The sequence below is a fragment of the Mustela lutreola genome, chromosome 3 (genome assembly GCF_030435805.1).
Source record: "Mustela lutreola isolate mMusLut2 chromosome 3, mMusLut2.pri, whole genome shotgun sequence".
NCBI lineage: Eukaryota > Metazoa > Chordata > Mammalia > Carnivora > Mustelidae > Mustela > Mustela lutreola.
In genome coordinates this window covers 115545015-115571085 of record NC_081292.1, presented here as the reverse complement: position 1 = coordinate 115571085, position 26071 = coordinate 115545015, and the positions used below count along the sequence as shown (strand labels likewise).

Here is a 26071-nt window from a genome sequence, read left to right as displayed (position 1 = left end):
CATTTTTATTTTAAAAAAATTTTAAAAACATTTATTTTAGAGAAGCATTGTGCACACAAGTGGTGTGGGTGGGGAGGGGCAGAGGGAGAGGGAGAGAGAGAATCCTTAAGCAAACTCCCCACTAAGCACAGAGTCTGACCCAGGGCTCAGTCCCAGGACCCAGAGATCATGACCTGAGCCAAAATCAAGTTAGTTATTTAACCAACTGAACTACCCAGGTACCCTTCTACTTCCATTTTTAAAGTTGGCATTTTGGGGCACCTGGGTGGCTCAGTAGGTTAAAGCCTCTGCTTTCCGCTCAGGTAATGATCCCAGGGTCCTAGGATCGAGTCCCACATCAGGCTCTCTGCTTAGCAGGGAGCCTGCTTCCCTCCCCCTCTCTCTGCTTGCCTCTCTGCCTATTGTGATTTCTGTCAAATAAATAAATAAATAAAATCTTTAAAAAAAAATAAAATTGGCATTTTGAGTCAAGTACATCCAGTTGGGAGGCACTTATGGGGTGCTGTTTCTAAATTGTTTTTCCCTTCCTAGGGACCAGCATAAACGACCTTCTGCTGCCCAGCTCCTGAAGCACTCCTTCTTGATGAGAAATCACTGAATGTACATCAACTTCTCCCTCCAGTTCCTTTATAGGCACTCTGTGATTGCTTCATTGTGGGAATGATGGTTAAGGGACCTTTGTTTTCTTACTGTTAAGTCCCATCAACCCAATTTAACCAGATCCTGCAGTGTTGCTAACTAAAAAGTATGTTACATATTAGTCTCTTCACGCTTCAGGCATGGTTACACATGTATATGGGAAAATTTTCATCGGTAACAACAAAAAACCTATTCCAGTGTTTACAGCTTGACTGTCCAGGAATAACCACCTCTATTGCTATATAGGATTTTACCTTTTATTTTTGGCTTGTCAACTTTAATGACCTTAACTTAAAATAAATTGTAAAAACAAAAAGAAAAGTGTTTGTTTTGACTTGGTGGGTAAAAACTTTTATTAATTGGAAAGGAAACTACAGGAAGGTGAGAAATGAAAAACAAGAGACGCTAGGTTGTTTACTTTGGCAGCAATTTTAATCTGGCAGACTATAGGGGCCTCAAAGCTAACAGGAAGAGCTAAGGGCTTTGGCATTTCATTATCAGAGGGTCCCCTAGCTCCAAAGTTTCTCCCTAAAAGAACCTGTATTGTTCAAGGTGACTCCATAGGCCTCAGGCTGCTTTCCCTGTAATTTACAGTATGACTTAAAGATTTCACTTATTTGTAGGGTGAATTAGGTCACGGCACATCTAGAACTACATAAACCTAAGCCTGCTAGTATGACAATAGCTAGATCTGATCAAGGGGAGTGGAACTGAAGCCCAATACCAGGATTCTGGGATCATGACCTGAACCAAAATCAAGCCAGCCGCCCAATTTACTGAGTCACTGAGGTACCCCTGAAATCAATCATCATTTCCATTTCTAGAACATTGAAAAAACCTCACCAGAAAAAGTGGACAAATGGTCAGAATTATTACAAGGCCTTGTTTTATGTTGGTAGAAGCATTGTTGATAAGGCTTCTACTGCCCTGACTCCGCTCATCTAAATTTCACTGACATCTATTGTTTTGAGCTAGTTCTACGGAATCTTTCTCTTGGCCACTATCATTTCAAAAGTGGCACAATTACAAATTAACTTCAGGTGTATTCCAACACCGGTTGTCAGACTTTGTCAAAATCAAGCTGGTTCTTCCTAAGTTTTTGAGAAATAACTGAAATCTAGCCAAACTGAGATAAAAGATTTTACTTTAGCTAACATGTTTAGATACATCTTTGTGGATACACCTTCCCTGTCTCCAATGTGTACAGTTCTTTTTCTCATATTTGATGGTAATCTGAGAGACACATGCCTCACTTACTTGTGTATCAGCATAACCTGACAAAATAAAGTATCGTTTTGTTAAAGTGCTTTTTAAAAAAACTTTAATTGGGCTCTTAAGCATTCTTTAAAATCTGGGTAGTTTTTCTTTCTTTCTTTTTTTTTTTTTTTTTAAGATTTTGTTTATTTGATAGAGAGATACAGCAAGAGGGAACACACGCAGGGGGAGTGAGAGAGGAAGCAAGCCTCTCGAGGAGCAGGGAGCCCAAGGTGGGGTTCGAGACCCTGGGATCATTACCTCAACTGAAAGAAGATGCTTAACAACTGAGCCACCCAGGCGACCCTAAAATCCTGGTAGTTTTATCTGATTTAGGAGCAGAGAAACTACCTAAGGGAAAGACTAGGGAAAACAGCATACTCTACACATGGGTATCGCAGCAATGGACACATAAGGTCGGTGTTAACAACTCTAACTCTCTTCTGTCTATAGAATACTGAACACTACTTGGGAACATTAAACTGAACCTTCAAAAATTTTGTGTTTTAAGTAGGTGACCCTTGACAAAACAGAGGTCAGTTGTTTTGTCATTCATTGTGTTTAAGACAGGCATTCTGCTCTTATCATTGCCCAGCTGCTGCTCCCTTTTTATCTTCCTTTGGGAGGAGGAGCTTCTGAGAGGGGATGGGGAATGCAGATAAGTGGTGGCTGGAAGTACTAGCATTTACTGAGCTCGTAATATAAAAAAGCACCTCATTTAATTCTCTTGTTTAGGTTGGTAGTATTACTCTCACTGTATTAATGAGTGATAGGGTTGAGAGCTAAGTGACTTTCTCAAGGCCATCTGACTGGTAGATGGAAGTTGGGACCGTCACTCAGTAATTTGTGTGACTTTACAGCCTGCTGCCTCTCAGATGTGTGCTTTATAAGTAAAATTACATTGTTAGGTTTTACCCAAACAAAACCCCACTGGGACGCTTATTAAATTAAATTCCACCAGTCCGGTTAGTGACTTTGAATGGTGTGAAAAGTTTTTCCTTTTTCACTGAACAACAGCTCCCTTTTTACCACACGCAATGCCTGTTTTTAATTATATTCAAAGGTACACTTCATTATGTACTGAATCTGCCTGTATGCTCCACCAAAGGAAATCTAACTCCCCACAGTAGTTCCAATGCCACAGCACTTCCCTAACTTGAACCCACTTTAGACTTTGTATGGCAGACATTTCCCAGTGCCTGGGTGAAGAGAGCTGCCAGAGTGGAATAGAGTACGGGACTAGGGTGTACAAGATTCCATCATCCACCTCCTCCAGCAGGACTGCTACAGCAGTCCATTCTATACTGGAAAGAAGAGCTCCAAGATAAAAACCTCTAAATCTGCTCAATGAGCAGTCAAAACCCCCCATCACCTACCAGTTCATCTTTATTTCTACTACGTGTTGCACTTGCCATTGTTAATTCAGCTTGAAGCCACTATGTAGAAACTTGCATTTAAAAGAGCTTTTCAGGAAATTGTCAACACTGAAGTACTCAATGTAGGCAGTTCCTACCTTCACTGGTGATCAGTACAATTAACAAGAGAAAGAGTGGAAAAAACTCTTTCCACTAGCAAACAATTCTGAAGAAAATATCAAATACTTTGTCCTACTGCAAACACTTCTCACACCTGTGCAAAGCTATGGCTGAATTCATCCGTAGAGTAATTGCTCTTAAAGGATTATGACTTGAAAGACTAAAACAAAACCAGAACCAAAAACTGATCTGGGGTATATGCCCTGACACCTGTAAGGTCCAAAAGCTCTTAACTTCCATGGTAATAAAAGTAAAAACCCTTTCATCAGTGAGGCTCTCCACTGCTTTGGGAGGTACTACTGGGGAGAGGGAACAAGGCAGTTCATGCAGCAGAGCTGTAACAAAAATGTACAATTGTTTTCATTATATTGAGAACAGCAGGGCAAAAAAAGAGGGAAGAAACGAGTAGGATGGATTACAAAACAGAATTACTAACTTTGGTTAAGTGGAACTGACAGACTTTGTAATGTTCCTAAATAAAACTTTATTATTTGCTAACACAACATGCCCTTATTGGTGTTATCAACAGAAGATGAAGACAACTCTCTTGTAATTGATTTCAAAACATTTATTTTACATTTAGGCTTAAGATGCATTTTAGAGAAAGCAACTTTTCTATCCTAATTTTATTTTACTTAAGCCACTGCATGGCTTCAATTTTCTTTCAAGTGGAAGGTACGGGCAAATCGGTGGAGAAGGCAAGGGGTTAGAGAGAGCAGCAATAATAAAGAAGTTTATGATTAAATATTTTTTCATGAATAATTCCCCTCTCAGATAATCGCAATTTCTCTTTGCTTTTTGGGGGAAGTGATGCAACAGTTTAACCAAGAAAATCCCAAAGTATGAATTAGAATGAACAACTTAAATTCTGGAAAACAGTAGGCATGCAGTTTAATACACATCCAAGTTTAATGCCCCTGGACTGGGTTTCATCATTCCCTCTAATAGCTAGAGTGTACCTCTATCAAGAATCTCGTTAATGCCATCTATTCTACTTAGCCTTCCCTGATCGTTCAAACCTTAAACCTCACAACCCTATGAATATGTACATTCTGTAGGTAAGATAAGGCACAAAGTCAAGTAATTCACCCAAGAACATCAGCTACCAAGTGGTGGGTTTGAGAGTAGAATACAGACAATCTGAATGAACTCAAAAGCCACACTCTGTGAAGATTTATGAAGTTACTCAGATAAAGAGAAACACATTAAGACCTTATTTCCTGTATTTCCCAGGGCCTGAAAGTTACTTCTGATTCACATTAACAACACATATTAGAATCTTGGATTTACATTTTCAATAAACAAATTTTATTAATAATTCCTCGTAACAGATACTGCACTGAAATTCAGTAACTAATCAAATTCATGCCACACACACACACGTTCCGATTTTGGATTTTCTATCAGCAAACATCCTATTCAATAGTCCTTGAGGGTTCTGAGTATATTCAGAAAACAAAATCCTAATCATTGCAGACAACAAATGAGTCAGGTGAAGTTTGTCAAACCAAGTGAAGCTGCTGGAAAAACACACCTTAAAAGTAAGAATGTACTCATTATTAAACAACAGGCAAATCAAACCAACTACTAAACAGGTTTTAAGTGCGGCTTCCTCCCAAAAGTTGGAAATAAGGGAAATTAGCCCTCAGAATTTCCTTTGGGGTTAAAGGATCACAGTGAATGGGTAAACTCACCTTTATGAAAACAGAATTACTCCTAGCCATACAACCTTCAATGTACCTTGCTTATCAGCCTATTCTAAAGAACCTGTCAGGCAAAAATAGATACTAGTAAAATTATATGGAAGAGAAAAAGAGGAGTCACAGAAGCAAAAGCTGGCTTTGCCCAAAGTGTCATTGTGGAATAAAAAAAATGGACGCATTGTCAATCAGACTAAAACACTGAGCATTCTAGACCCACTGGCAAGATCATCTCAACTACAAAGGCAAACTTCCCTTATAAAACAAGCTCACTTCTAATCTGGTTTACAGCAATCAAATTTCAGATATTTGAGTAACTGTAATTCTCAAATTAGTTGCTATTATAACTTGGGAGGGCAGAAGACAGAATGTGCTGTTTTCCAATGCGGAGATCCCAATCTAAATCAGCCTACCATAAATAAATACAAGGGCACACAAAATTATCAAGTATCGTTCTGTGAGCTCAGTTAACACAAGTTTCCTGATGTGAGATTCACTGATCTTTCATTTGGGTAAATACAGTTAGTGAACCCTAATGGCTCCCAAGAAAGCCTCTTGAGCAAGAGCTTGCTAAATCAAAGATTCTTCACAAGAGCTCTCAAATTTTTCTCAGCAGAGATCTTAAGTCACCCAGCAATTTAAGCCTAGTAGTAGCTAAGAAATAACTTCTTACTGTTTAGATAAAATTTGAAAATGGTGATACTTTGAGAATATAACTGTCTTCCTTTAGCTACTATCATCTTAAAACAAAACAAAACCCTCCTTATTTCCACAGTGAATGCAAAATACCCTAACATATCTAATTCACCCAAGATACTTCTACAGTACACAAGTCATACATAAGTATGCAGTGGTTTATTTCTAAGGCTGGTTAAGGAATAAAACCCATCAATTTAAATACTCAAATATAACTGAAAAATGTGCTTAAAATGCTAGGAAAGGCAATTGGTAACTAACAAAAACCTTCAAAATGTGGTTCTCTGAAGTCATGGAAGACAGACCAAAAAAAGATAAGGTAGTCTACCTAATTATAATCTGTTGGTACAAAGTCATGCAAGCACCTCTCATGACATTCCACATGAAACCACTGATGTTATCATGGTAGAAATCTGGAGTCAACAACTCTAACCAGAATGCACCTGCACAGACAGAAAAATCAAGATGCACCTGTAACTGCTTTCAAAGACAAACCTAAGAAATGAACCTCAGGTCCAACAACAAAAAGGAATTGGGACATTTTGCAAGGTTTTATCACTAAAGGATACTATCTCCAGTTTGGTACACCGGTTCGTACCAGTTTGGTACAGCAGGCCTCCAAGAATGTTTCAGTGAAAAAAACACTCTTTTTGCTTTTTGGTTCTGAAAACATATTGTTAAGAAGCTAAGGCATATATTTAGGGGGAACAGCTCAATATTGGAAAACTATGTAAAGAGGTAGAAGTAAAGCCTTTCTATGCAATGTACTTCTGCATAAAGGTAACAAAGCTATGATCTAGGGAAAACACAACTGAAAAATGAATCACTCTTTTAAAGGATTTTTAAAGATAATGCTTTTTAATATTTCAAATATTTAAAAAAAATCTCATCAAAAATGTAAATCACCTTAACAGTACTTTGCACATGTGGAATTTCATACCTAAATTTGATGTACTATTTTGGTTTATTTATGGCTACTTACAAGAAGACTCAAAAATAATGTCCATTCATTGGAGTCTTTTTCTTTGGTTGAGCCTATTGGGAACAGGCCGATGAACTATTTTATGCAAATGAGATGGGGAAAGCAAATTAATGGTAGTATGAGTAATAGGGGTTTTTCACTTACTGAAAATGAAATGTAAAAGGATTTTCATATTCATCCCCATGGTGGTTTTAGAACCTATAATCCTGTTCAGAGGTTAAAGAGTTTGAATAGCTCACACAATCCTGTACAAATTACAACTGGCTGCCCTTTAATAAATAAAGTCATTGTAAAGAATTACATTTACAGAGTGAAAAGTGAATACATAGCATTTCAAATTCAATTTTGGAAGTACTAATAAGTACTGACCCATAACAATATATACTAGCTACCTTTTAAACTGTCCATCATTAGCACCAATAAAGATTCAACAAAATTACCTTTATTCCCACATCTCAAAACAACTCTTCAAATTCTTAGTGAAGTTTAAGTATAGTCACAGACCTTAAATATTCACATTGTTTTCTATGTTATACTGAAAATAAGTTCACTACTTTGGATATTCTTTACAAAATCTTATTAAAATTCCTGGTATTATCACCCCCAATTATACAGTAGCACGACCACCCTATGTCGTTTCACATGATAGCTCCTTAGAGGTTTCACATCTAAATTACCAAGAACAAAACCCTTCCCCGCCCTCATCTTGCACTCAGCTTAATTCTATACTAGTCCTCGGATTATGTACCACTGTAAAAGTATAACTGTATCAAAATTACCATGTTTATGGATACAATAATATGCCATACAGAGCAACAAAGTTACATGTAATGACAAAGATTACTAAAGTTATGCAAGACAAAGAACAAATGTTAGGACATGCTACCTAGGCAAAGTCCCTAGAAAGAGGCTCCTAGTATCCTAAGTTCAAATAACATTGACAAAATAATGAACAGTTATCTTAAAAAAAAATTATAAAGCTACTGGCAAATTAGGTAATCGCTAAATAAAGGTAGAGTACGAGATTAAACTCTCTAATATTTACAACTGCAACATACTTGAGTAAAATTACAATTGTGCACATATCAGTGGCTTTGTAACAAAAATAATTCATATACATAGAAGAAAAAATTAAGACAGTTTTCAGTTCAATGAAAAGTTGAATTCACCCCATCTAAAGACACTCAACAGCTCAAAGATTTACCACAGAATAAATTCAAGATTAGCTGATAAACCGGAGCCACATTACTGGTGTTTAAGACAGATTTTAAACAAGTTAAAGTCTATTGTTTGTTCAGAAGTTAGATGACTGTGCAAACTTGACCTCAACAGGAATATTCTGAGATGTGCAAACAAATGTAAAACCTCCACTAGTTTACTTGGAGGCTAACCCCTTTTTCTCACAGAGCTTCCTGAAAACAACCATAAGCTATAAATACAGGTACAATGCACAGTCAGTGATCTTTTCTTTTTATTTATTTTTAGAATATAAAAGAACTGAGAGACAACAGGTTTAATTTCATTTCTATAAGGAAGACTGCATTTACCTGAAAAAGAAATATGGCATCACACACAAACACACTTCATGGGAGGAGTATGTTTAAGAATATGGTGTCATTCTGAACACTAATGGAAAAGCAATCCCTGTTTACTGTTAAAATATGTAGTGTTAAAGTTCCTTATTAAGAAAAAAACCTACTAATTCTTCACTATATAAGTTTTGTGGATTTAGTTTCAAATCACAGTAATCTACATAACCATTATTACAGCTCTGTGTTTATAGTACTGCAACAAGCCAACAAACATTTCAAATGCACTTCACATCAAGAGTATGTAAACTTTATTTTTTCCTCTTCAAGCCTTCAGAAAATTAGGGGCTATTTCAGCAGCCAACTTGGTCAGAAGCTCTGAAGGCAAAAGTTCAGTGCCTCACAGTGTAAATAAATGACCATCTGTGGCACTGCATATCCATCTGGTAGTGAAGTGTCCCCCGCTTCAGTGGCTTCCAGTAAGGCCTAGAGTTTAAGGTTAACATGAAAAAGTGCCACCTTTGTTTTAGATTAGTGATGGACTCTGACAAGATAAAATAAAGTTATATTGTTATACTTACAAGCAGCTCCAATCCTGAGTATTTATGGTAATATCTAAACATACAAAAATGTATGTACATTTTTCTCCACTTTCTTGTAAACAGTTGTCAGTATACTGTTTTATCCCTTTATCATTGAAACATGCAAATCATACATACAAGTATAAATACACAAAAGAAAACAATTTACACTCATTCAAAAGCCAAGCAACAACAAAAAATAGCTACAGTATTCAAATTATAAATAATGAATGCTTGAGGCATCTTATATTCCTAGAAGCAGCCAGCCATTCATCCTAATGTTCTTAGCTGCAATTGTAGAAATACTGAGTTTTGCACCTTCCATGCTTTTACAGTATTTATAACACTATCATATGTGGAGATAAAGACTTGTTTACTATCATCTCTTCTTTTCAGAATGAGAATAAAGCAGCACTTACAAATATTGATGCAGTGGCAGCAATAGCAGGTGTTACCACTGCTAGATCAGGAGGAAATTTTCCATTCTAACAATTTTTAAATTAAAAAAGTAAAGGAAAAATTGACCTAAACAAATGATTACATGTTCATTCCTTGGGCACTTAACAGCGAGTCCAGCATGTCGAATGTGTCTTTGTAGTCCATATGCTGGCTGTTTGTACTGTACTCGTGATTGACATCAGGACCGTTGGTCTCCACTGGCTTCTTGTCCAGTTTCACGAGGGTGCTGAGATGTCCGTAGCCCACCTGGTATGTGACAGGGGGAGGAGGGGGTAAGGGATGGTTAAAAACAGAGTTGTGAGAGGATATATACTGCTTAACAGAGGAGGAAGAACTAGATGAACTACCTGAACTTTTGGAACTTTTGCTCATTTTGGAGTGATGGTTGTGAGATGCATCATTGACATGCAGCTTCTTCCTCGAAGAGCTGGAACTAGAGGAAATGCCATCACTGCTCAGGCCGACAGGACTCCTCAGAACAGTGGGCGGTATTCCATCAGCACTGTGTTTACTGCCACCGCTGCTGCTGCCACTGTGTGAGTGGGAATGCTTGTGACTGCTGAGGTGGTGGCGGTTTGAGGGATGGTCCTTGTGCCTCTCCTTATGGTCTCTGCTAATATGTGGGCTCGAATGCTTGCTCTTCCCACTGCCCTCATCAGAAGAGCTGTGTCTTTCTGAGGAAGAAACTTTTATTTTCATTTTCAGTTCTTCTTTACTAGCACTTTTATCAGTGGGTGGTATTGGAATCCGTAATTTCAGCGATCCACTCTTTTCCTTCTTATCTGCCGTGTATTTTTCAGGTTTTTCAGTACTTGTGATGGGAATTTTCATTTTAATGGGAGAAGTGACAGAACTGCTGCTGGCTGACTGTGATTGCACATGTTTGTGTTGCTGTTCTACTTGGGCAGCTATATAATGATCTCTTACATCCAGATCAAGGGTTTCTAGCTTACGTTTTTCTCTATATTTATCTAAAGACATTTTCTGAGGAATTACTCCAGGAGTAGCAGAAATTGGCCCATGGTGTTTACTGCTCCCTGCTTTATGAGTATATTCTTGCTTCATGGATGAATGATCAGAAATTTTGTCAGGTCTGTGATGTAATCCTGAATGCATTGATATGGAAGGTCCTTGCTGGAAGTTGATGTTGTATTGAGTACCAGACAAAGATGTCTCTTGTTTCTGTGAATACATCTGTTCTGTCCGTGCTGACTCTTGATGTTGAGGCCATTCTTGGTGTGACGACAAACTGTAGGAGGTACTTGGCATTCCTGTTGCTAGCATTGACAAATTATCAGATGTATGGCTGTCCTGAACAGAAATATTTCCTGAATTTAGAGGTACTGGTGCAGGGAATGCTGATGTAGATGGTTTCTGAAAACTTGGGTTTGTAGGCACACCAGTAACACTATCTACTAAAATGGAATTCTGGACCAAAGATGAACCAAGAAGTGGAGTTTCTGAAACTTGTCCATCTACTTTTGGTTTCTTAGCCGCCTGATTAGCCTATTTAAATAAAACACAAAAGAAGCAATGACAGCAAAGGAATTTAATACAAATTTCCTTACTTTATAAAAATCTATGTTAAACATATGCAAACAAAATCACCTGAGGTTTAAGGCTTTTTGTTGCCAGTAAATAAATGTCTCACTTAGAGGCACAGAAGGCTATAAAAAGTGGAAACCACTGGTTTTGGAGTTAGATATAGGTTAAATCCTGGCCCAGCATTTGCGAAAGTAATTTAACTTGTCCAGGCTTTAGTTTGCCCATTTGAAAAATAAGGAGAATATTTCCATTATAATCACCGTGAAATTAAACACAAAATTTATAAAGTACTTAGTTAACAAAGTCCACTGGACACAGCAGCTGAATAAACTATGAGGGTATGCAGCTTACGATACACTGTAATTATTTAGGAATACTGGAAATAAGAATATTTAACCAAAAATTCAAACTGGTCAGCTATGTAATCTTTAGATAAGCGACAAACTGATATTCTATTAAACCCTGCCAATTCTCTTACCCTCCAGTTTCGAATCCTCTTCAACCTATTAGGTGTTTTCTCCAATATTTGTAGAAACTCATGTGTTAGCTCTAAAAATAAAATTTAAATTTAAAGCTTAGAAGGTGTCCTTAGGATTCATAGTTCTCTGAAGTGGGCAATATTAAAAAGGGGCCTCAAGAGTTCATCTACTTCACTGTCACCCTTCTATTCAATCTTCAGCAAATATAGTAGACATAGATCTGAACTGCTATTTTCAAAGATTAATCCCTTAAAAAAAAAATCACTCTCCCCACACCCCCATGCTTAGAATCTCTGGAAAATTTAGTAGCATTAAAAAATTCCCCTCAAACAGAAAATCTTCATTAAGCAAACATCATAGAAATTATTGCAGGCAAGATCTATCAATAGATTCTTTAAAATTAATGGACAAAGTTGGATCATGGTTATTACCAGTAATAAGGTAAATCCTTTGAGGAAAACAAAACAAAACAAAAAACAACCCTTGAGAAGATGCACAGGGCAAGGTAAACCCTTTTTCCATTTCTGTGGTACTCCTACCCAAAATGCATTATTTCAATCTAATATTGAGAAATATCAAACCTCAACTGAGGAACATTCTATAATGTAACTGGCCATTCTTTTTCCTTTTTTTCTTCCCAGAAGATTTTATTTATTTGACAGGGAGCGTTTGTGCACATGTGCACAAATAGGTGGAGTGGGCAGAGAGAGGAGGAAAAGCAGGCTCCTCGCTGAGCAGGGAGTGTGATATGGGTCTTGATCCCAGGACCCTGAGAATCATGACCTGAGCTGAAGGCAGACCCTTAACCGACAGAGCCACCCAGGTGCCCCTCATCATTATTTTTCAAAGCGTTAAGGTCATAAAAGAAAATGACTAATAGAAAAACTGACTAATTTAGAAGAGATTTAAGGGGCATTTCAAGCAAATGGAACATGGGATCTTAGAATAGAAAAACTCAGGACATAAAATAAAACCTGCAGTTAGGTAACAGTATTGTAACAATGTTAATTTCTTGGTTTTGATAACCATGTATATAAGATGTTAACATTAGAGAAACCAGGTAAAGAGTATATAGAAACTGTATTACTATGTAGTTTAAGTTTAGAATTATTTCAAAGTTAAATGAAAAAAATTCCTCCATCTATACTCATAGACTCCTAGTAATTATTACTATTAACACAGTAGTAAAACCACCTTGGTCATGTATTTTTACCTCACTTTTTTCTTAAATTTGGGATTACAGTGAGATGACTCACTTTTCCAAGGCAGTGTGGTTCCAAAACAGTGCTATTAATAGAGCTATTGACCACTCAAGACAAATATCCATACCAGTCAAATGAATTACAGTATCACATAATATTAGTCATGCCAATTTAATAGACATAGATTCATATATTATTTTTTAGTACGCACAGTAAGCTTCTCTATAAATGATTCTAGGCAAACATGCCAAGACTGATAATGAAAATGAAGACAATACAAAATTTTTCTTTAAGAAAAAATGTGCAAAAACTCAGCACTTATTATATGTTCATAAGCTGTGACAACTTAAACTTGCTTGTGAACTTTTTGATCCAATTTGAGTGAAAACAATCTAATGCCTGGACTACTATCCTTCCTAATTTGAAAAAAACCCCACATTTTTATACTTGGTACTAAGAATCTGTCAAATAATCACTGCTAATATATTACTTAAGTGCACAACAACCATAGATGATGCTTAAAACAGAGCCAGTTTTCCCTTCCAAACTAGTATACAGAAAAAAAAAAATTCAAAATGCAAGAAACACATGAAGGTCTGTTATTAATCATAGAATAAAAACAAACTGCAAAACAACAACAAATGTTACAGGTAGGCCAAGTCCAAGCCAATGCTGTTTTTGCAATAGTCATTAAATGAATTATTATTATTATTTTTAAGATTTTATTTATTTGACAGAGATCACAAGTAGGCAAGAGGGCAGAGGGAAGCAGGCTCCCTGCTGAACAGAGAGCCAGATGCGGGGCTCGATCCCAGGATCCTGGGATCATGACCTGAACTGAAGGCAGAGGCTTTAACCCACTGAGTCACCCAGGTGCCCCATAAATGAATTATTTTAGTGAATACTGATTTTTAGACACCAGGCTAAAATTCAGATGTATCTTAGTGTCTTAAACTGTTACATTTTTTCGTGATTAAAACACAAAGAATGCTATACGAAATGCTGAAACTGTCAATGTCTTAAATGTCCCAGATTCCTCCTCAGTGGCTCTTCAAATGAGTAACAGACCTGAGCCTTTTCAGAATGGAAACAGAGAGATTTTTTAGGTGGCCTCTGCTGTGTCAAAAAAAAAAAAAAAAAAAAAAAAAAACAACAACTTTAACTATAACTTATGAGAATTGTAAGAGGCAGATTACCTGCTTTTTGCGAACTTCGTTTTAGGATCATGTATATAAATTATTTTTATTCCGATTATACCTACTTTATCTTATCTGTTACCTGCTGAAGTAAGATGGTGGCATAGATAACTTAATTTTCAAGTCATAGATGAAAAAAAGCCCCCACTGGCTTTTAGAAGATGTCATTTCCACTCACTGAAGATTTTCTTCTCTCTCTCTTTTTAAAAAAGATTTTAAGTATTTATTTGGGGCAGGGGTGTAGAGAACACAGAGGGAGAGTGTGAGGCTTAGCAGGGAGCCTGACGTGGGGCTCCATCCCAAGACCCTGAGATCATGACCTGAGCTGAAGGCAGACGTTTAACTGCCTGAGCAACCCATGCCCCTCCCTCCCTCTCTTGTTAAACTTAAAAACAACAACAACAACAAACCCCCCAAAACCCCAAAACAAAAAAGCCTCTGGCAATGTGAGGAAAAGAGCATAATTAAGTGGCAGTAATACAGCATGAGCTACACACTCTTGAGAAAATTTTCAGGGAGGGGAAAAAAACCCCTAAAATCAAGAAATCTAAAAAGGAAGCTTATTTTACCAGAAAGGTGGGCAATATTGCACATAGACCTGTACCCTGTGTTTGGAAACAAAGTTTTGTTGCGACACAGCCACACCTATTCATTTATAGATTGCCTATCGTGGCTTCCCAGCAACAGGGGCAGGGTTGCATAGCTGGCATAGACAGAAGGGACCTAAACCCTAAAAAGAGTTACTTTTGGCCCTTCACAGAAAACAAACATCTAGGTTATAGAAACATGCTGAGATTTTACTGGAAGATCACATGTGAAACCCAAAGAGGTCTCTATGTAACAGATGTCCTCAGTATCAACAGATACAAATCCTATTTTCCCATTAGCTTCAATTTTGCAACAAAAGTTAGGAGAAGAACAGGCTGAAAATCTAACATACAGTTTATATCTTCAGTAAGAAGTGTAATCTACTTCCTTTCTGAAATCTACAGTATTTGGTTAAAATGTCTTTTTTTCTTTTCTTTTCTTTTTTTTTTTTTAAAAGATTTTATTTATTTATTTGACAGACAGACCACAAGTAGGCAGAGAGGCAGGCAGAGAGAGAGGAGGAAGCAGGCTCCCCGCCGAGCAGAGAGCCCGATGTGGGGCTCGATCCCAGGACCCTGGGATCATGACCTGAGCTGAAGGCGGAGGCTTTAACCCACTGAGCCACCCAGGCGCCCCTGGTTAAAATGTCTTAATCCCCAAGAATCTCTCCTACCTATGGTCAGCTTCTCTTATCTGTTACCAGAGAAGTTTATTAAGAGAGATCTAGTTCCAGGTTCACAATTTATAGTATTTGTACCCTAATTTTGTCAATTCATATTTAATAACGAAAGGCAATAATGACACACGTCAGTGGAACTACAGAACATGGAATGTTACCCTGAAATATCTCTAGCTCACTGCTTCACAAGTTCTACAGTAAGTTATAACCAACTATCAACCTATAGTGTTACAAATCATATATACATAAATATATTTTTGAAAAGTCCTAAAAGGGCTTTAGATATTCACTGGTGGTTAAAACACGTTCAAATTTTTTTGTTTTGTTTTGTTTTTGTTTTTAGCTTTTCCTTTAGGCTAAGGAATCCTTATTTTCATCCTGTTCATTTGCCTGTGTAATTATGCTTTTAACAATTCTATTACCAAATTGTTAAAATGAATTTATAGTTATGTTTCTAAGGAGTATCTTATCTCTTGAAACACAAACTAAAATATTAATAGTTGAAGAGATATCTGGGATTAATATCAAGAAAAAACTACAGAGGAAGGAGAAAATGGTGGAGCAGCCAGAACTAGTAACTATTCACTTAAGTATGACTCTACAGGGATTTGCTTTTTTTTCAAATCTAGACAAAAGCAGGCAGACTTTTTCAATAATATAAAAATGTTTTCCACATTAAAAAAATATTTCTCTACTTACCATCTAGTAATTCTAGAGTAACTGTAGGATCCACATATTCCCACCAATGTTTTCCATCAGTTGACACAGGAATCTCCCAATTGGACCATTTGCAAGCCAAATGAATACATACACATGCTATCACTGTTGGTTTGTACTGAAGACAGAAGGTGGTAAGGTGTAGACTGTTGTAGAGCAGGTGTGAAAACGAAGAACCACAGTAATTCAAATATGTAAAACAAAGAAAAATATTTACCAGTAAGATTAGAGCAAAAAAAAGGTTTTCTTAAGTCTACAATACAAAACCTTATTTAATTAAAATTTATCACTATAGTTATAAAATCCTAATACTAAAAAACCCACACAGATTATGAACATTCTCCACATTCTGACTCCCCAGAGCATTTCTTAATACTAATATATAAAGATTTCTAAATTTTGAAGTATATTTACTTCTTTATAAGAGGGGAAGACAGTGTATTTCTAATAATCAGCACAAACAAGTATAACATTTTAATTTTTTTGGCAGTATTTTTGTTTCTTTTGTAATGTCTTGGCAAAAAAGTAAAGAAAAAGCAATAGACTGTAAAACTGACAAAGTAATTTCAACATCACATTACAGAATCAGGAATTCTACCATTTGGTATGGGTTAAGAAACAGAATTCTCAAGTAAATCAAAGAGAATCTAACACTTAATCTATGTAAACCTCTGTCTTCTTTTCAGCAAAGCTACAGAGAAAACTTACCTTTTGGTGAACAGCTTCGAGGCCCAATGTTGCTAAGTACTAGAAAAATGCTACCTTTCTCCTTCTACTATATGCCCCAAACTGGGCATATAACATGTTACAGCTAGCCTTTTCTAACTGAAGTATATTTAGTACTTTCTTTTGTTGCTCAAAATTCCTAGGGATAGAGGTTAAATCCCAACAACATATACCTAAGAAAATAAATTGGTATTTGCCAGTCCAAAGCTTTACATAAAACTTAACAGTGTCACAAGAAAGTTAGGAACACACAGTGCTAGTTTGGTCCCCTCCTCCCAAACAACCCATTTAAAAAACAAACTGAAAGCATTAATATAATCAACCTAGAACAGAATTATGTATTAAAGGTTTTAAAAAATTATTCTTCCAGTTCAGTTCAGAATTGATGAAAAATGTTTATCAACCACAAACCCACACTATTTTTTATATAAACTGAAAAGGAAGCAAATTTTTTTAAAGTAAAAATTGTACTTAGTCAAATCTAGGCACTGACAGGACTTGGCTACTTCTGATTTACAACTAGTGGGTATTATCTGGAAGAAAAACCCAAGTTATATAAATTTTATTTATTAAAAAAACTTTAATGATTATTTTAAAGTTAAGACTGGATCAATGTGAAATTTTAAAAAATTGTCATTTAACTATAATTGTAAACTAGAAATAGCTTTATACTTACCAAGTTGCTCGAATTTCTACGTTAAGTTTAGCTCTTTGTAATCTTTAGCTGCTATTCAGGCTACCAATTTTAGACTTATGCACTCACAAATCGAGAATATGTCATCAGAAAGCACCACTACACTTCACAATGTGCATTTAACCCCTCTGTGCCAAAAGTCCCTTGTACAATACACCGCAAAGCAGACAGGAAGGTACCACCACAGTAGATGGTCCAGTCTCCTGTTGCAACAAGGGTAAGAGACACATTGAGGGGGCCCTGCATTAAAGGAAGCTATAGTGTGCTACAACAGTGCAACAAAGAGGGTCAGGATAACAACCTGTTGGTAGCCATGAAATAGGATGTCTGTGCCAAATCCTTGCTTGCTGTAAGAAAAGAAAAAAAAAACGAAGACAATACTATCAGCTTTATTGTGCTACCATCAAAAAGTTCTCAACACAACAAAAACTTCAAAGTTTTGTACACAAAAAGTAAATTTTACTTACTACTTACAAATATCACAAGAGCGCCATCATTTTCTATACTACTGAAAATCTTCAACAACATTCACTCAAATGTTTCTTGCTATCCCCCAAAGATCTGAGAAACAAGCCGATTTGCTTTTAGCTAGCCAGTTACAAGGGCTAAACTTGTTACTAAGTTAAGCATCTAGTCAGCTAAAAGTTGCAATAAAGCATTCTCCTGGATTTAAAAAAAAAAAAAAAAAGAAGAAGAAGAAGAAGAAAAGATTTTGAAGTCTAATACAAAATACAAAGAGGTGCCTGCCAGACTTAATCCTCAGTCATCATATTTAAGTTGGCTTAAGTACTTCCATCCAAAGAAAAGAAAACAAAACAAACCCTCCACCCCCCAAATTCAAGAGAGCATGAACTGCTCAGTTTTTTTATGCTACTAAGCATCAACAAGGAATAAACAACCTAGAAACATCCTAAGGGCGTAGATATAGAAAACTCCACCGCATGTATTTTTCTTACAGAATCCAATTGTCAACTTTAGAAAAAGATGTAAGTACTCTAGGGAATCAGGATGCTCCAACACTAGTCCCCACAGGAAAAGCAATTTAACAACTAGCTTTTAAGACATTGAAATTGAAAACAGTCCCCCGCTCACTTTATCTGCTCTCTTATTCTTCCCAACAGGGATTCTTTGCTTTAATTTCCCGTTTCCCCCAATTACATTCATAATCATTGATGCACCTTTCCCCTCTGCTCACCTAGGATCTGATCAGTTCACCTCAACTCACCCCTCTCTAAGAGGCCTCACATTTGCCCTCTATTTTTTTCATGGCACCTGTAATCCCTGCTGCCCCATGTGGATCACGAACATAAGGTATACAAAAGGGATTTGGGCTTAGCAGAGTTGTGCTAAGGAAGAGTGTCAAAGCATCAGATGTCTTGGAGGCAGTGTGACTTATGTATGGCATTCTTTCCTGGTGGGGAGGGAAGGAGAAATCACAGAAATGAAAGGTCCCTGTAAAATGACATTAGCCAATTCTGCAGCAAAGTAGCATAATATCAACTTTCTCATCTCCAGAGGGGGTGGGGGGTGGGAAGAACTTTAAAGAAACCAAACCATTTACCACCCCTCATACCTCCAAAGAATCAAAATATGTAGAGAAGGAAGTAAAAATAATTTTAAATTGCCATAGCAGTTTTTACCTCAAAATATACCTAAATTCAATAACCTCTTAACAGTGTACAATAGAGGAAGAATGTAGGAAAAATGTTCTTTTGTTAGCTGAAAATTTTAACAGAGCAAAGAAAAACAGACAGCAAACATAAAAGAATATTTTTAAAATGAGTAAGATGTAAACTACAGTTACCTGAAAATGTTAGTCAGACAAAATGGAAGTTAAACATATGTTAAGATTTGTATTAAAATTTAACAATCGGTCACATTTTAAGCATTAACAACAAAAAATTAGATTTAAATATTCTACTTTGAATAAAACACCAAATTTGTAGTTTTTCTGAATTTTAAAAAACTTACTAACCAACTTTGTAAATGACTGGACTTGGTGTCTCTAGCTTTAGATATAGAGCCACATGTACAAAAGCTACTAAACTCTGATTAAAGATCAGGACTCAAATTTCACAATGATGCTAAGCTGAAAATCCAGTTTCATCTCCTACTAGGTACCTCTATAAATTTTAACCTAATATCTTTCTTCATTAACTTTTTTCATTAGGCTTGAAGCAAAGTTACATGGCTCCTCATTATTTTCACAAAATAGCTTATTCTTTCAAGTTTTCAGGAAAACCACTCTAAAGCCTTTTTTCCCCTTAATTCAAACACATACACTAGTTATCTAATATAATTCTAGACTATACTGTAATTCTGGGATGAAAATGTGCTCTAAATTATATTCCAATAACCATGAAGTACAGGAACCATAATTAAATATGTTCTACAAGTCATAACATGTACTAGTTATTAGAATAATAAAATATTAACGGGACTTTCAGAAGTCCATTTCTCAACAATGCCACTGTAATAACAGGTTTGTTTGTTTTAAATGTAGCCATTAACATAATAAAATCCTACCAGGTATAGGAATTCAATTTAGAATGAATAAAATGTGAGAATATTCAGGTAAAACACTAAAAAACAAAGAAAAGCCTTTAAAAGTCTTACCCATTTTGTTTTGAATAAACCTAAGGAAAAAAGTCTGGGGGTAAAAGAATGAAACTGCAAAATTTCACTTTCAAAAAGTAATAGAAAAAGGTACAATGAAAGTTCCAAGTAGTTGCTCTTAGTACATTAACACTTCAAATGGGAAACAGGAAAGTAGAAGTAAGAAATAGTGTAACAACATGCAACTGTGTAAAGTATTCCTAGGGATACAAGAACAGATATGTAGGATTCATTAACAAGAGCAGAAAAATGTATACCACACACTTTATAAGTAATAAAGCAAATAATACAAAAAGTTCCTACTCCTGTTTTAAAAGGTTTAATAGGCACATTACATGCTGTCTGTAGCATACTATGTATTTCCCCATTACACACAAAAAGGAAATTATTTTTAGTAATACTAAAGAACTTTGAAGAATGTATTAAGTCAATTTTGCTCAAATGAACGTGGGGAAAGTATTTCCAAAATGGCAAATCTGCTAAGACAATTTTAATCTGAAAGATCTGAGGATGGTCTCCAAATTCTTAAACTGTAATAACTTTTCTAGAAGTCAATGGAAGCTTCAGACAGACCAGAAATTTTCTGTGTGTATGTGTTAATAGCCAACTTCTTAAATATTAAATGAAATGGGACTGGCTTAGCCTAATGGGGAAGTGAAGAGAGTCTTAATATTTGGAGGCCCTCCAATTTTTCAGTGAAAGGAGATTCTCCTATAAGTTTAAAGGCCGCTAATTTGCCAGGTAGAAACACATGCAGAAGTAAATAAATATGCAGATGCAGGACACCAAAAAATGTTGCTTCAAAATGACATTTCCCCATTTTGATAAAACTCATTCAAATAATAAAACGCTTTAACAATTTAGAAGTTTCAAAGATCACTTACCTCTTACTAACTGGGTACATTTCACCACATCTGTGTGTGGATGTTCAATGGTGATCTCAAAACCTGAAATGAAAAGCACTTTTTTCCCAATCACTTACCACACTACAATACTTGCCTGAGAAATGCCACCCATCGGCACAACCATAAATGTATAATATATTGTTCATTATTAAAAAGATCCAAAGACAAAGTTATTTTCTATCACTGACATGCTCATTACACACCTTCAATGACAAGAAATAATTTCTTCTAAAAACAATGTTCCACTTACTGAAAACTGGTTAACAAAGCTATTTGCAGATTGGGGTGGTATTTATTAAAAATTCTCAATTATGATTACCTTGAGATTACCCTCACATTAAAAACAAACTAAAATTACAGAAAATAAAACTATAAAGCAAAGACTTCAACTACATAACATATTTTTAAAAGTGTATTACAACTCTTTCAGAAGATGTAAAGAGTATTTTTCATAAATATAATCCCTGGCCCATAGTGGGAGAAAAATCTTTTAAATGACTTAGAGTCGTCTTATTTTCTTAGTATGTCGTAGATGAAAGGGTTTCAACCACTTAGTTTACAATCACATTTCATTTATGTATGTACATACGTATCAATTACATACATTTATGATAAAGTTAAGACTTGTAGTTAGGGGCGCCTGGGTGGCTCAGTGGGTTAAGCCACTGCCTTCGGCTCAGGTCATGATCTCAGGGTCTTGGGATCGAGTCCCGCATCGGGCTCTCTGCTCAGCAGGGAGCCTGTTTCCTCCTCTCTCTCTGTCTCTCTCTCTCTGCCTGCCTCTCTGCCTACTTGTGATCTCTCTCTGTCAAATAAATAAATAAAAATCTTAAAAAAAAAAAAAAAATTTATAAAAAAAAAAAAAAAAGACTTGTAGTTAAAGTTAAGACTTTAACTTAATTAAAGTTAAGACTTGTAAGTTAAACTTGTAGCCTCAAGATTCTTTAAATCAGGTTCTAAAACCAAAGATAAAATGCTGAAAGAGCTTTCCATGTCTAAATAACCCTTAGGGAGGGCTGGGTTTTTCCTTTTTTGAAAAAGTGGAGGTTACATTAGTGTCTTCAGGAGAAGTAAACAAATAACATTCTGACAAACAGGTAATCCAGATTTTTAAAATTGTTGTGTGATCTATTTGTATTTCTACTGTAATTAAACCCACAAAATCATACTTTAATCAAAGCCACAGAAGTACAGCTTATAAATTCTAACTTAAAATAATTCCCCTTAATTTTCCTTTTAACCTTTATTACACAAACTTCACCTTAATATAATTTTTCTTTTAACCTTCATTACACAAATCTTTGTAAATTTCATATTTATATAATCTCATAAAGCAGTAACATGCTAAATTATTGGATTTGGAGATAAGATTCTCACTTTTATTTTTGTATCTTTTTATGCTATAAAAATATCAAACAAGTTCCATTTATTTTAAACAAGCTACTTTTCTTTAAAAAAAAAAGTATGTAATGACAGGAGGCTGATTATTAAACTTCTTTTTGTTTGGGAATGGAGTAATAAATAACATAGCGACTTCTGACACATACTATGTGGTACATGTTTTTTATACACTATCTCTCATCTTCAAATTCACAATGTTAAAGCAGATATTATTACTCTACCCTGCGTATACAGAATGGAGGTATAAAGGTAAAATGACTTTGCCCAAGTTTAAAAAGCAAGTCAAAGGCATATGGATTTTAAACCAAGAGCTCCATAAAGCCCGTGTTATTCCCATAATACACTGCCAGGTTCTTCCAGAAGTAATACATGACTTCACACAAGACAAACCATGCTAAGTCTCAATTTCCTCAACTAAAAAGTGAAAGATTTGAATAAATAATCTTTAGAGATCACTTAAATTGCAAAAAATTTGCAATGCAATTTTCAGAAAAAGATGACCAATGTTTAAATAACTACCATGTCATATTAAAAATGTGATAAATTCGTTAAATACTGACTGTAGTCAGAGTATTTGTACACATTACAATCATATGCAGCCTTTCACAATGAAAATATGTTTACTGTTCAATTAATGATAAATGAAATTAAAAAAAAAAAATGGTTTCCTTATAACCAGGTAATACTATTCTGGCCCCAAACCTTGTTTTAAAATGAAACTTTATTCAGTGGTAAAATTATTCCATTTTTAGGACACCACACTGAAGAACACACACAAAAATAATATCTGATGAAAATACATACCTAGGGTTTGTAGCATTATGGTTTCAAGTAAAACCAGTTCTTGAGTCTGCTGAAGGTAAGCCTGCCAGGTAAAAATAATAACATTAAAATGCTTAAGATAAACACTACTAGATCATGGGACCGTTAAATCTCATGAAAATTAACAGATACATTAAATCAGGGTAGTTTGGAAACACAAAGGAAATAATTTGAAGGTGACAGAGAAATCCCATTTTCTACAACCAATCTAAACTTGTTCACTTCTAATATAGAATATGTAAACAAGGTAAAAAACAACAAGTTAAATAACCCCTAAAAAGACAACAATAATATGAAAGGAGGTAGAGCTTAACTGAAAACAACAAACCCTCCCGTCTATACTATAAAACTTCATGTAGGCACTGTGCTTCAAGACACATTATGACAGGAAGCACCAACTCAAGTAAGAACATCAAATCCAAACCTGCCTGTAAAGAAAAAACATAACAATTCACTCTAAGATATTTTGTGTGGTAATTCCTTGATGGTCAGAGTAAGTCAGTGAGTTTTTTTTTTTTTGAACTTCCTCTCCTCAAAAAAGACAAAATATAAATCAAAGCAAACCCTCAAATCTCTAGGTTAACAGAAAACATTTTAGATATGAAATACCAAAAGAATGTATCACACACCCATGGGAAAACAGAGGGTCTTCTCTTTTACTTCAACAAATCATCCCCCTATTGTAATTACTCTGGGAATAGAGAGTATAAAAAATTTCTACCATTATCAAATTTCTTAAAATTATGACAACCGAGTAAGGTGATTAAAAAAACAACACATCATAAATATTCACGTAAGGTCGTGTGGCTAAACTCATAGTGAAAAGCACCTTTATTTATGTCCCATTTTGAAAAGATCACCAAGATGATTTTTTAAAACACAGATTTCTATTATTTGAACAATACCCTAAGTATTCACCAAAATTAACTCTGAATCTTAAAGTTAATAGAAATTATAAGAACAATCTCTGAATAATCACACATTCTTTATAACTGAATGGTAACATTAGTATCTCACTCCCTTAAAGCCGACATTAAAGATAAAACTTGTCATTAATAAACTCAGATATACTTAAAAAAATCAGATATACTTAATCTGGACTTTAAGATTAACTAAATGAAAGTAAACTAATATAATCTGGCAGTCATTCAGTAGTTACAAAGTTTCTGATAGAGGAACTCACCTATAATACAAGAGCTGGGAAAGTGAATTTAAAGGCCTAGAATTCCACCTTCTGTTTTAAGATGTCATAATATTTTAAAATGGCACTTATAAACAAGGTATATTAAAATGCTGATAATGAAAAAGTTGTTTAGAAGCCAGCATTACTCTTGAGGAAAATTAAAAATATGAAAAAAACCCTCTCATGAAAGTATGGTAAAACAGCGTCTCTATGGATCAGTATCAGAGTGATAACTATTATTATATATGCATTAACAACGAAACAATTCTGTAAAATTACTATTTACTGCTCTAGAGGCCAAGTCCAGAGATTTTTCTATTTTCTTTTTCATTGTTGACAATTTAAGAGTTATTTATCTCTGGTCTCAAATGGACCCAAACAATGGAGGTGATATGACTTACCCTCCACATATATCATAGGTTGGCTGTGAGGATCAACAACAAAATGTGAAACACTTAACCTTTGAATCACAGCCTTGACATGATTCAGAACAACACTGAAACTCATGTACATACATGAAATATGTTTGTTAGATCACTCGCCGGTATTACATTCCTAAATGGTAAAAAGAATAAGCAGCAGTTGGAAGGCATCACCAATTGAATTATTATTACGTACATCACATTTAGTATCCAGCAGTGGCTCTAGGGGATGAAGACAAGCATGTGCTACTTTGATAACATGTTCAAGTTTTCGAGCCTGTTCTTCCACTTTTGCAGCCAAAAATAATGCAGTAGGTGATATTATCTGCAGAAAAGATAAAAATTTGGTGACTTAGAAGTAAAAAATTTTGGAAAAACCTTCTATTTTCTAAGGGAGGGGCGTGCAAAGAAGGAATGTAGTATTAAAAGTATGAATTGTGAGTTGGGCTATAACAAGACTGATATAAGAGTTTTAATTAAATAGAACTCATTACCCTAGTCTATAAAACCTGCTTTACTTGTTTTGCAAATAGAATACCAAAGGGAAAAAGGAAAAAGACTTTTACTTGGGCTAACTCAAAGAAACTTTAAATCATATTAATGCACGTAAAGGGGGGGAAAAAAACCTCAAGCAAAATAATAAAGCCACAGCTTAAAAAAAAAAAAAGGAAAGTAGTAAAATATACCCAAATTTTCCTTCTTTTTAGGTACAGCCACTACTTTCTACAGTTTTTTTTTTAGATTAATCAACAATTCATTGTGTGGCTAAGAACTACACAGTATTACTTTTGGGACAGAAAAAGGATCTACAAGGCAAAATGAGAAGATTCTGAATGTGATATTATTACCTAGGATCTGTATTACTTCACTACAGCAATACTAAAAGCAGCTTTAAAAATAAAAGGGAATAAACATGTAAAATAAATCAATAAAGTAGAAACACTGCCAACCGGAGATCAAGAAATAAGCAATATTTTTTGGCTTTATTAAGTTATATGCTCTTGGGATTGAAGTACAAGAACATAGCACTACAAAGACACTGACTAAGACAGAGAAACATCAATTTTGAGCAATTTACCCCGAAATTAGGAATAAACCAAATTAATTGCTGATTCAGAAAATAGGCACATCCAAAATTCAAATAATCTAAGATTATACAGAAGAAACTTCTCATGGGAAGATGATCTCTAAATGTCAAGATTCAGATTAATTTTTAAGAAACGAACATCTGAGTCTCCCTGTATCTTGGGGGTCATCAATCACTACATACAATCAATGCCAAAAAAGGAAGGGGAGGAGAGAAAGCATGAATCATGCTACATGACTTGGGTAGTTAACATGAGAAGAAAGTTTCTGATACAAGGACAACTCTTTCCTCTGAGCTTTTAAAACAACTTATAAGTAATGCTGAGCCATGAAATTTAACCACTGGATTTTGGATCTGAAAGGGACCTTCACTAATCCAACTGCATTTGCAGATGAATAAATGGAGTAAAAATGACTTCAAGAAATTGTATTCCT

At 35.3% G+C, this 26071-nt stretch overlaps 2 protein-coding genes across 9 annotated transcripts in view; one reads left to right on the top strand and one right to left on the bottom strand.

The window, feature by feature from the left end:
* MAP3K19 (mitogen-activated protein kinase kinase kinase 19) overlaps positions 1–1617 on the top strand; it is a 66129-nt gene extending 64512 nt beyond the window's left edge. For both annotated transcript variants that reach the window (XM_059166705.1, XM_059166704.1), the window contains one exon: positions 532–1617. In XM_059166705.1, coding sequence (XP_059022688.1) covers positions 532–543 — 12 coding nt within the window. In that variant the 3' untranslated portion in view covers positions 544–1617. The remainder of the gene's footprint in view (positions 1–531) is intronic.
* Positions 1618–4708: 3091 nt separating this feature from the next.
* Positions 4709–26071, bottom strand: part of CCNT2 (cyclin T2) — a 39971-nt gene continuing 18608 nt past the window's right edge. For 2 of the 7 annotated variants that reach the window (XM_059166708.1, XM_059166709.1), the window contains 8 exons: positions 24747–24875; positions 22928–22988; positions 20702–20764; positions 17503–17548; positions 15764–15927; positions 11399–11469; positions 9723–10881; positions 4709–9621 (listed from right to left, as the gene is read on the bottom strand). In XM_059166708.1, the coding sequence (XP_059022691.1) occupies positions 9554–9621; positions 9723–10881; positions 11399–11469; positions 15764–15927; positions 17503–17548; positions 20702–20764; positions 22928–22988; positions 24747–24875 (1761 nt within the window). In that variant the 3' untranslated portion in view covers positions 4709–9553. The other 5 variants (XM_059166706.1, XM_059166707.1, XM_059166712.1 and 2 more) reach the window with 4 other exon arrangements.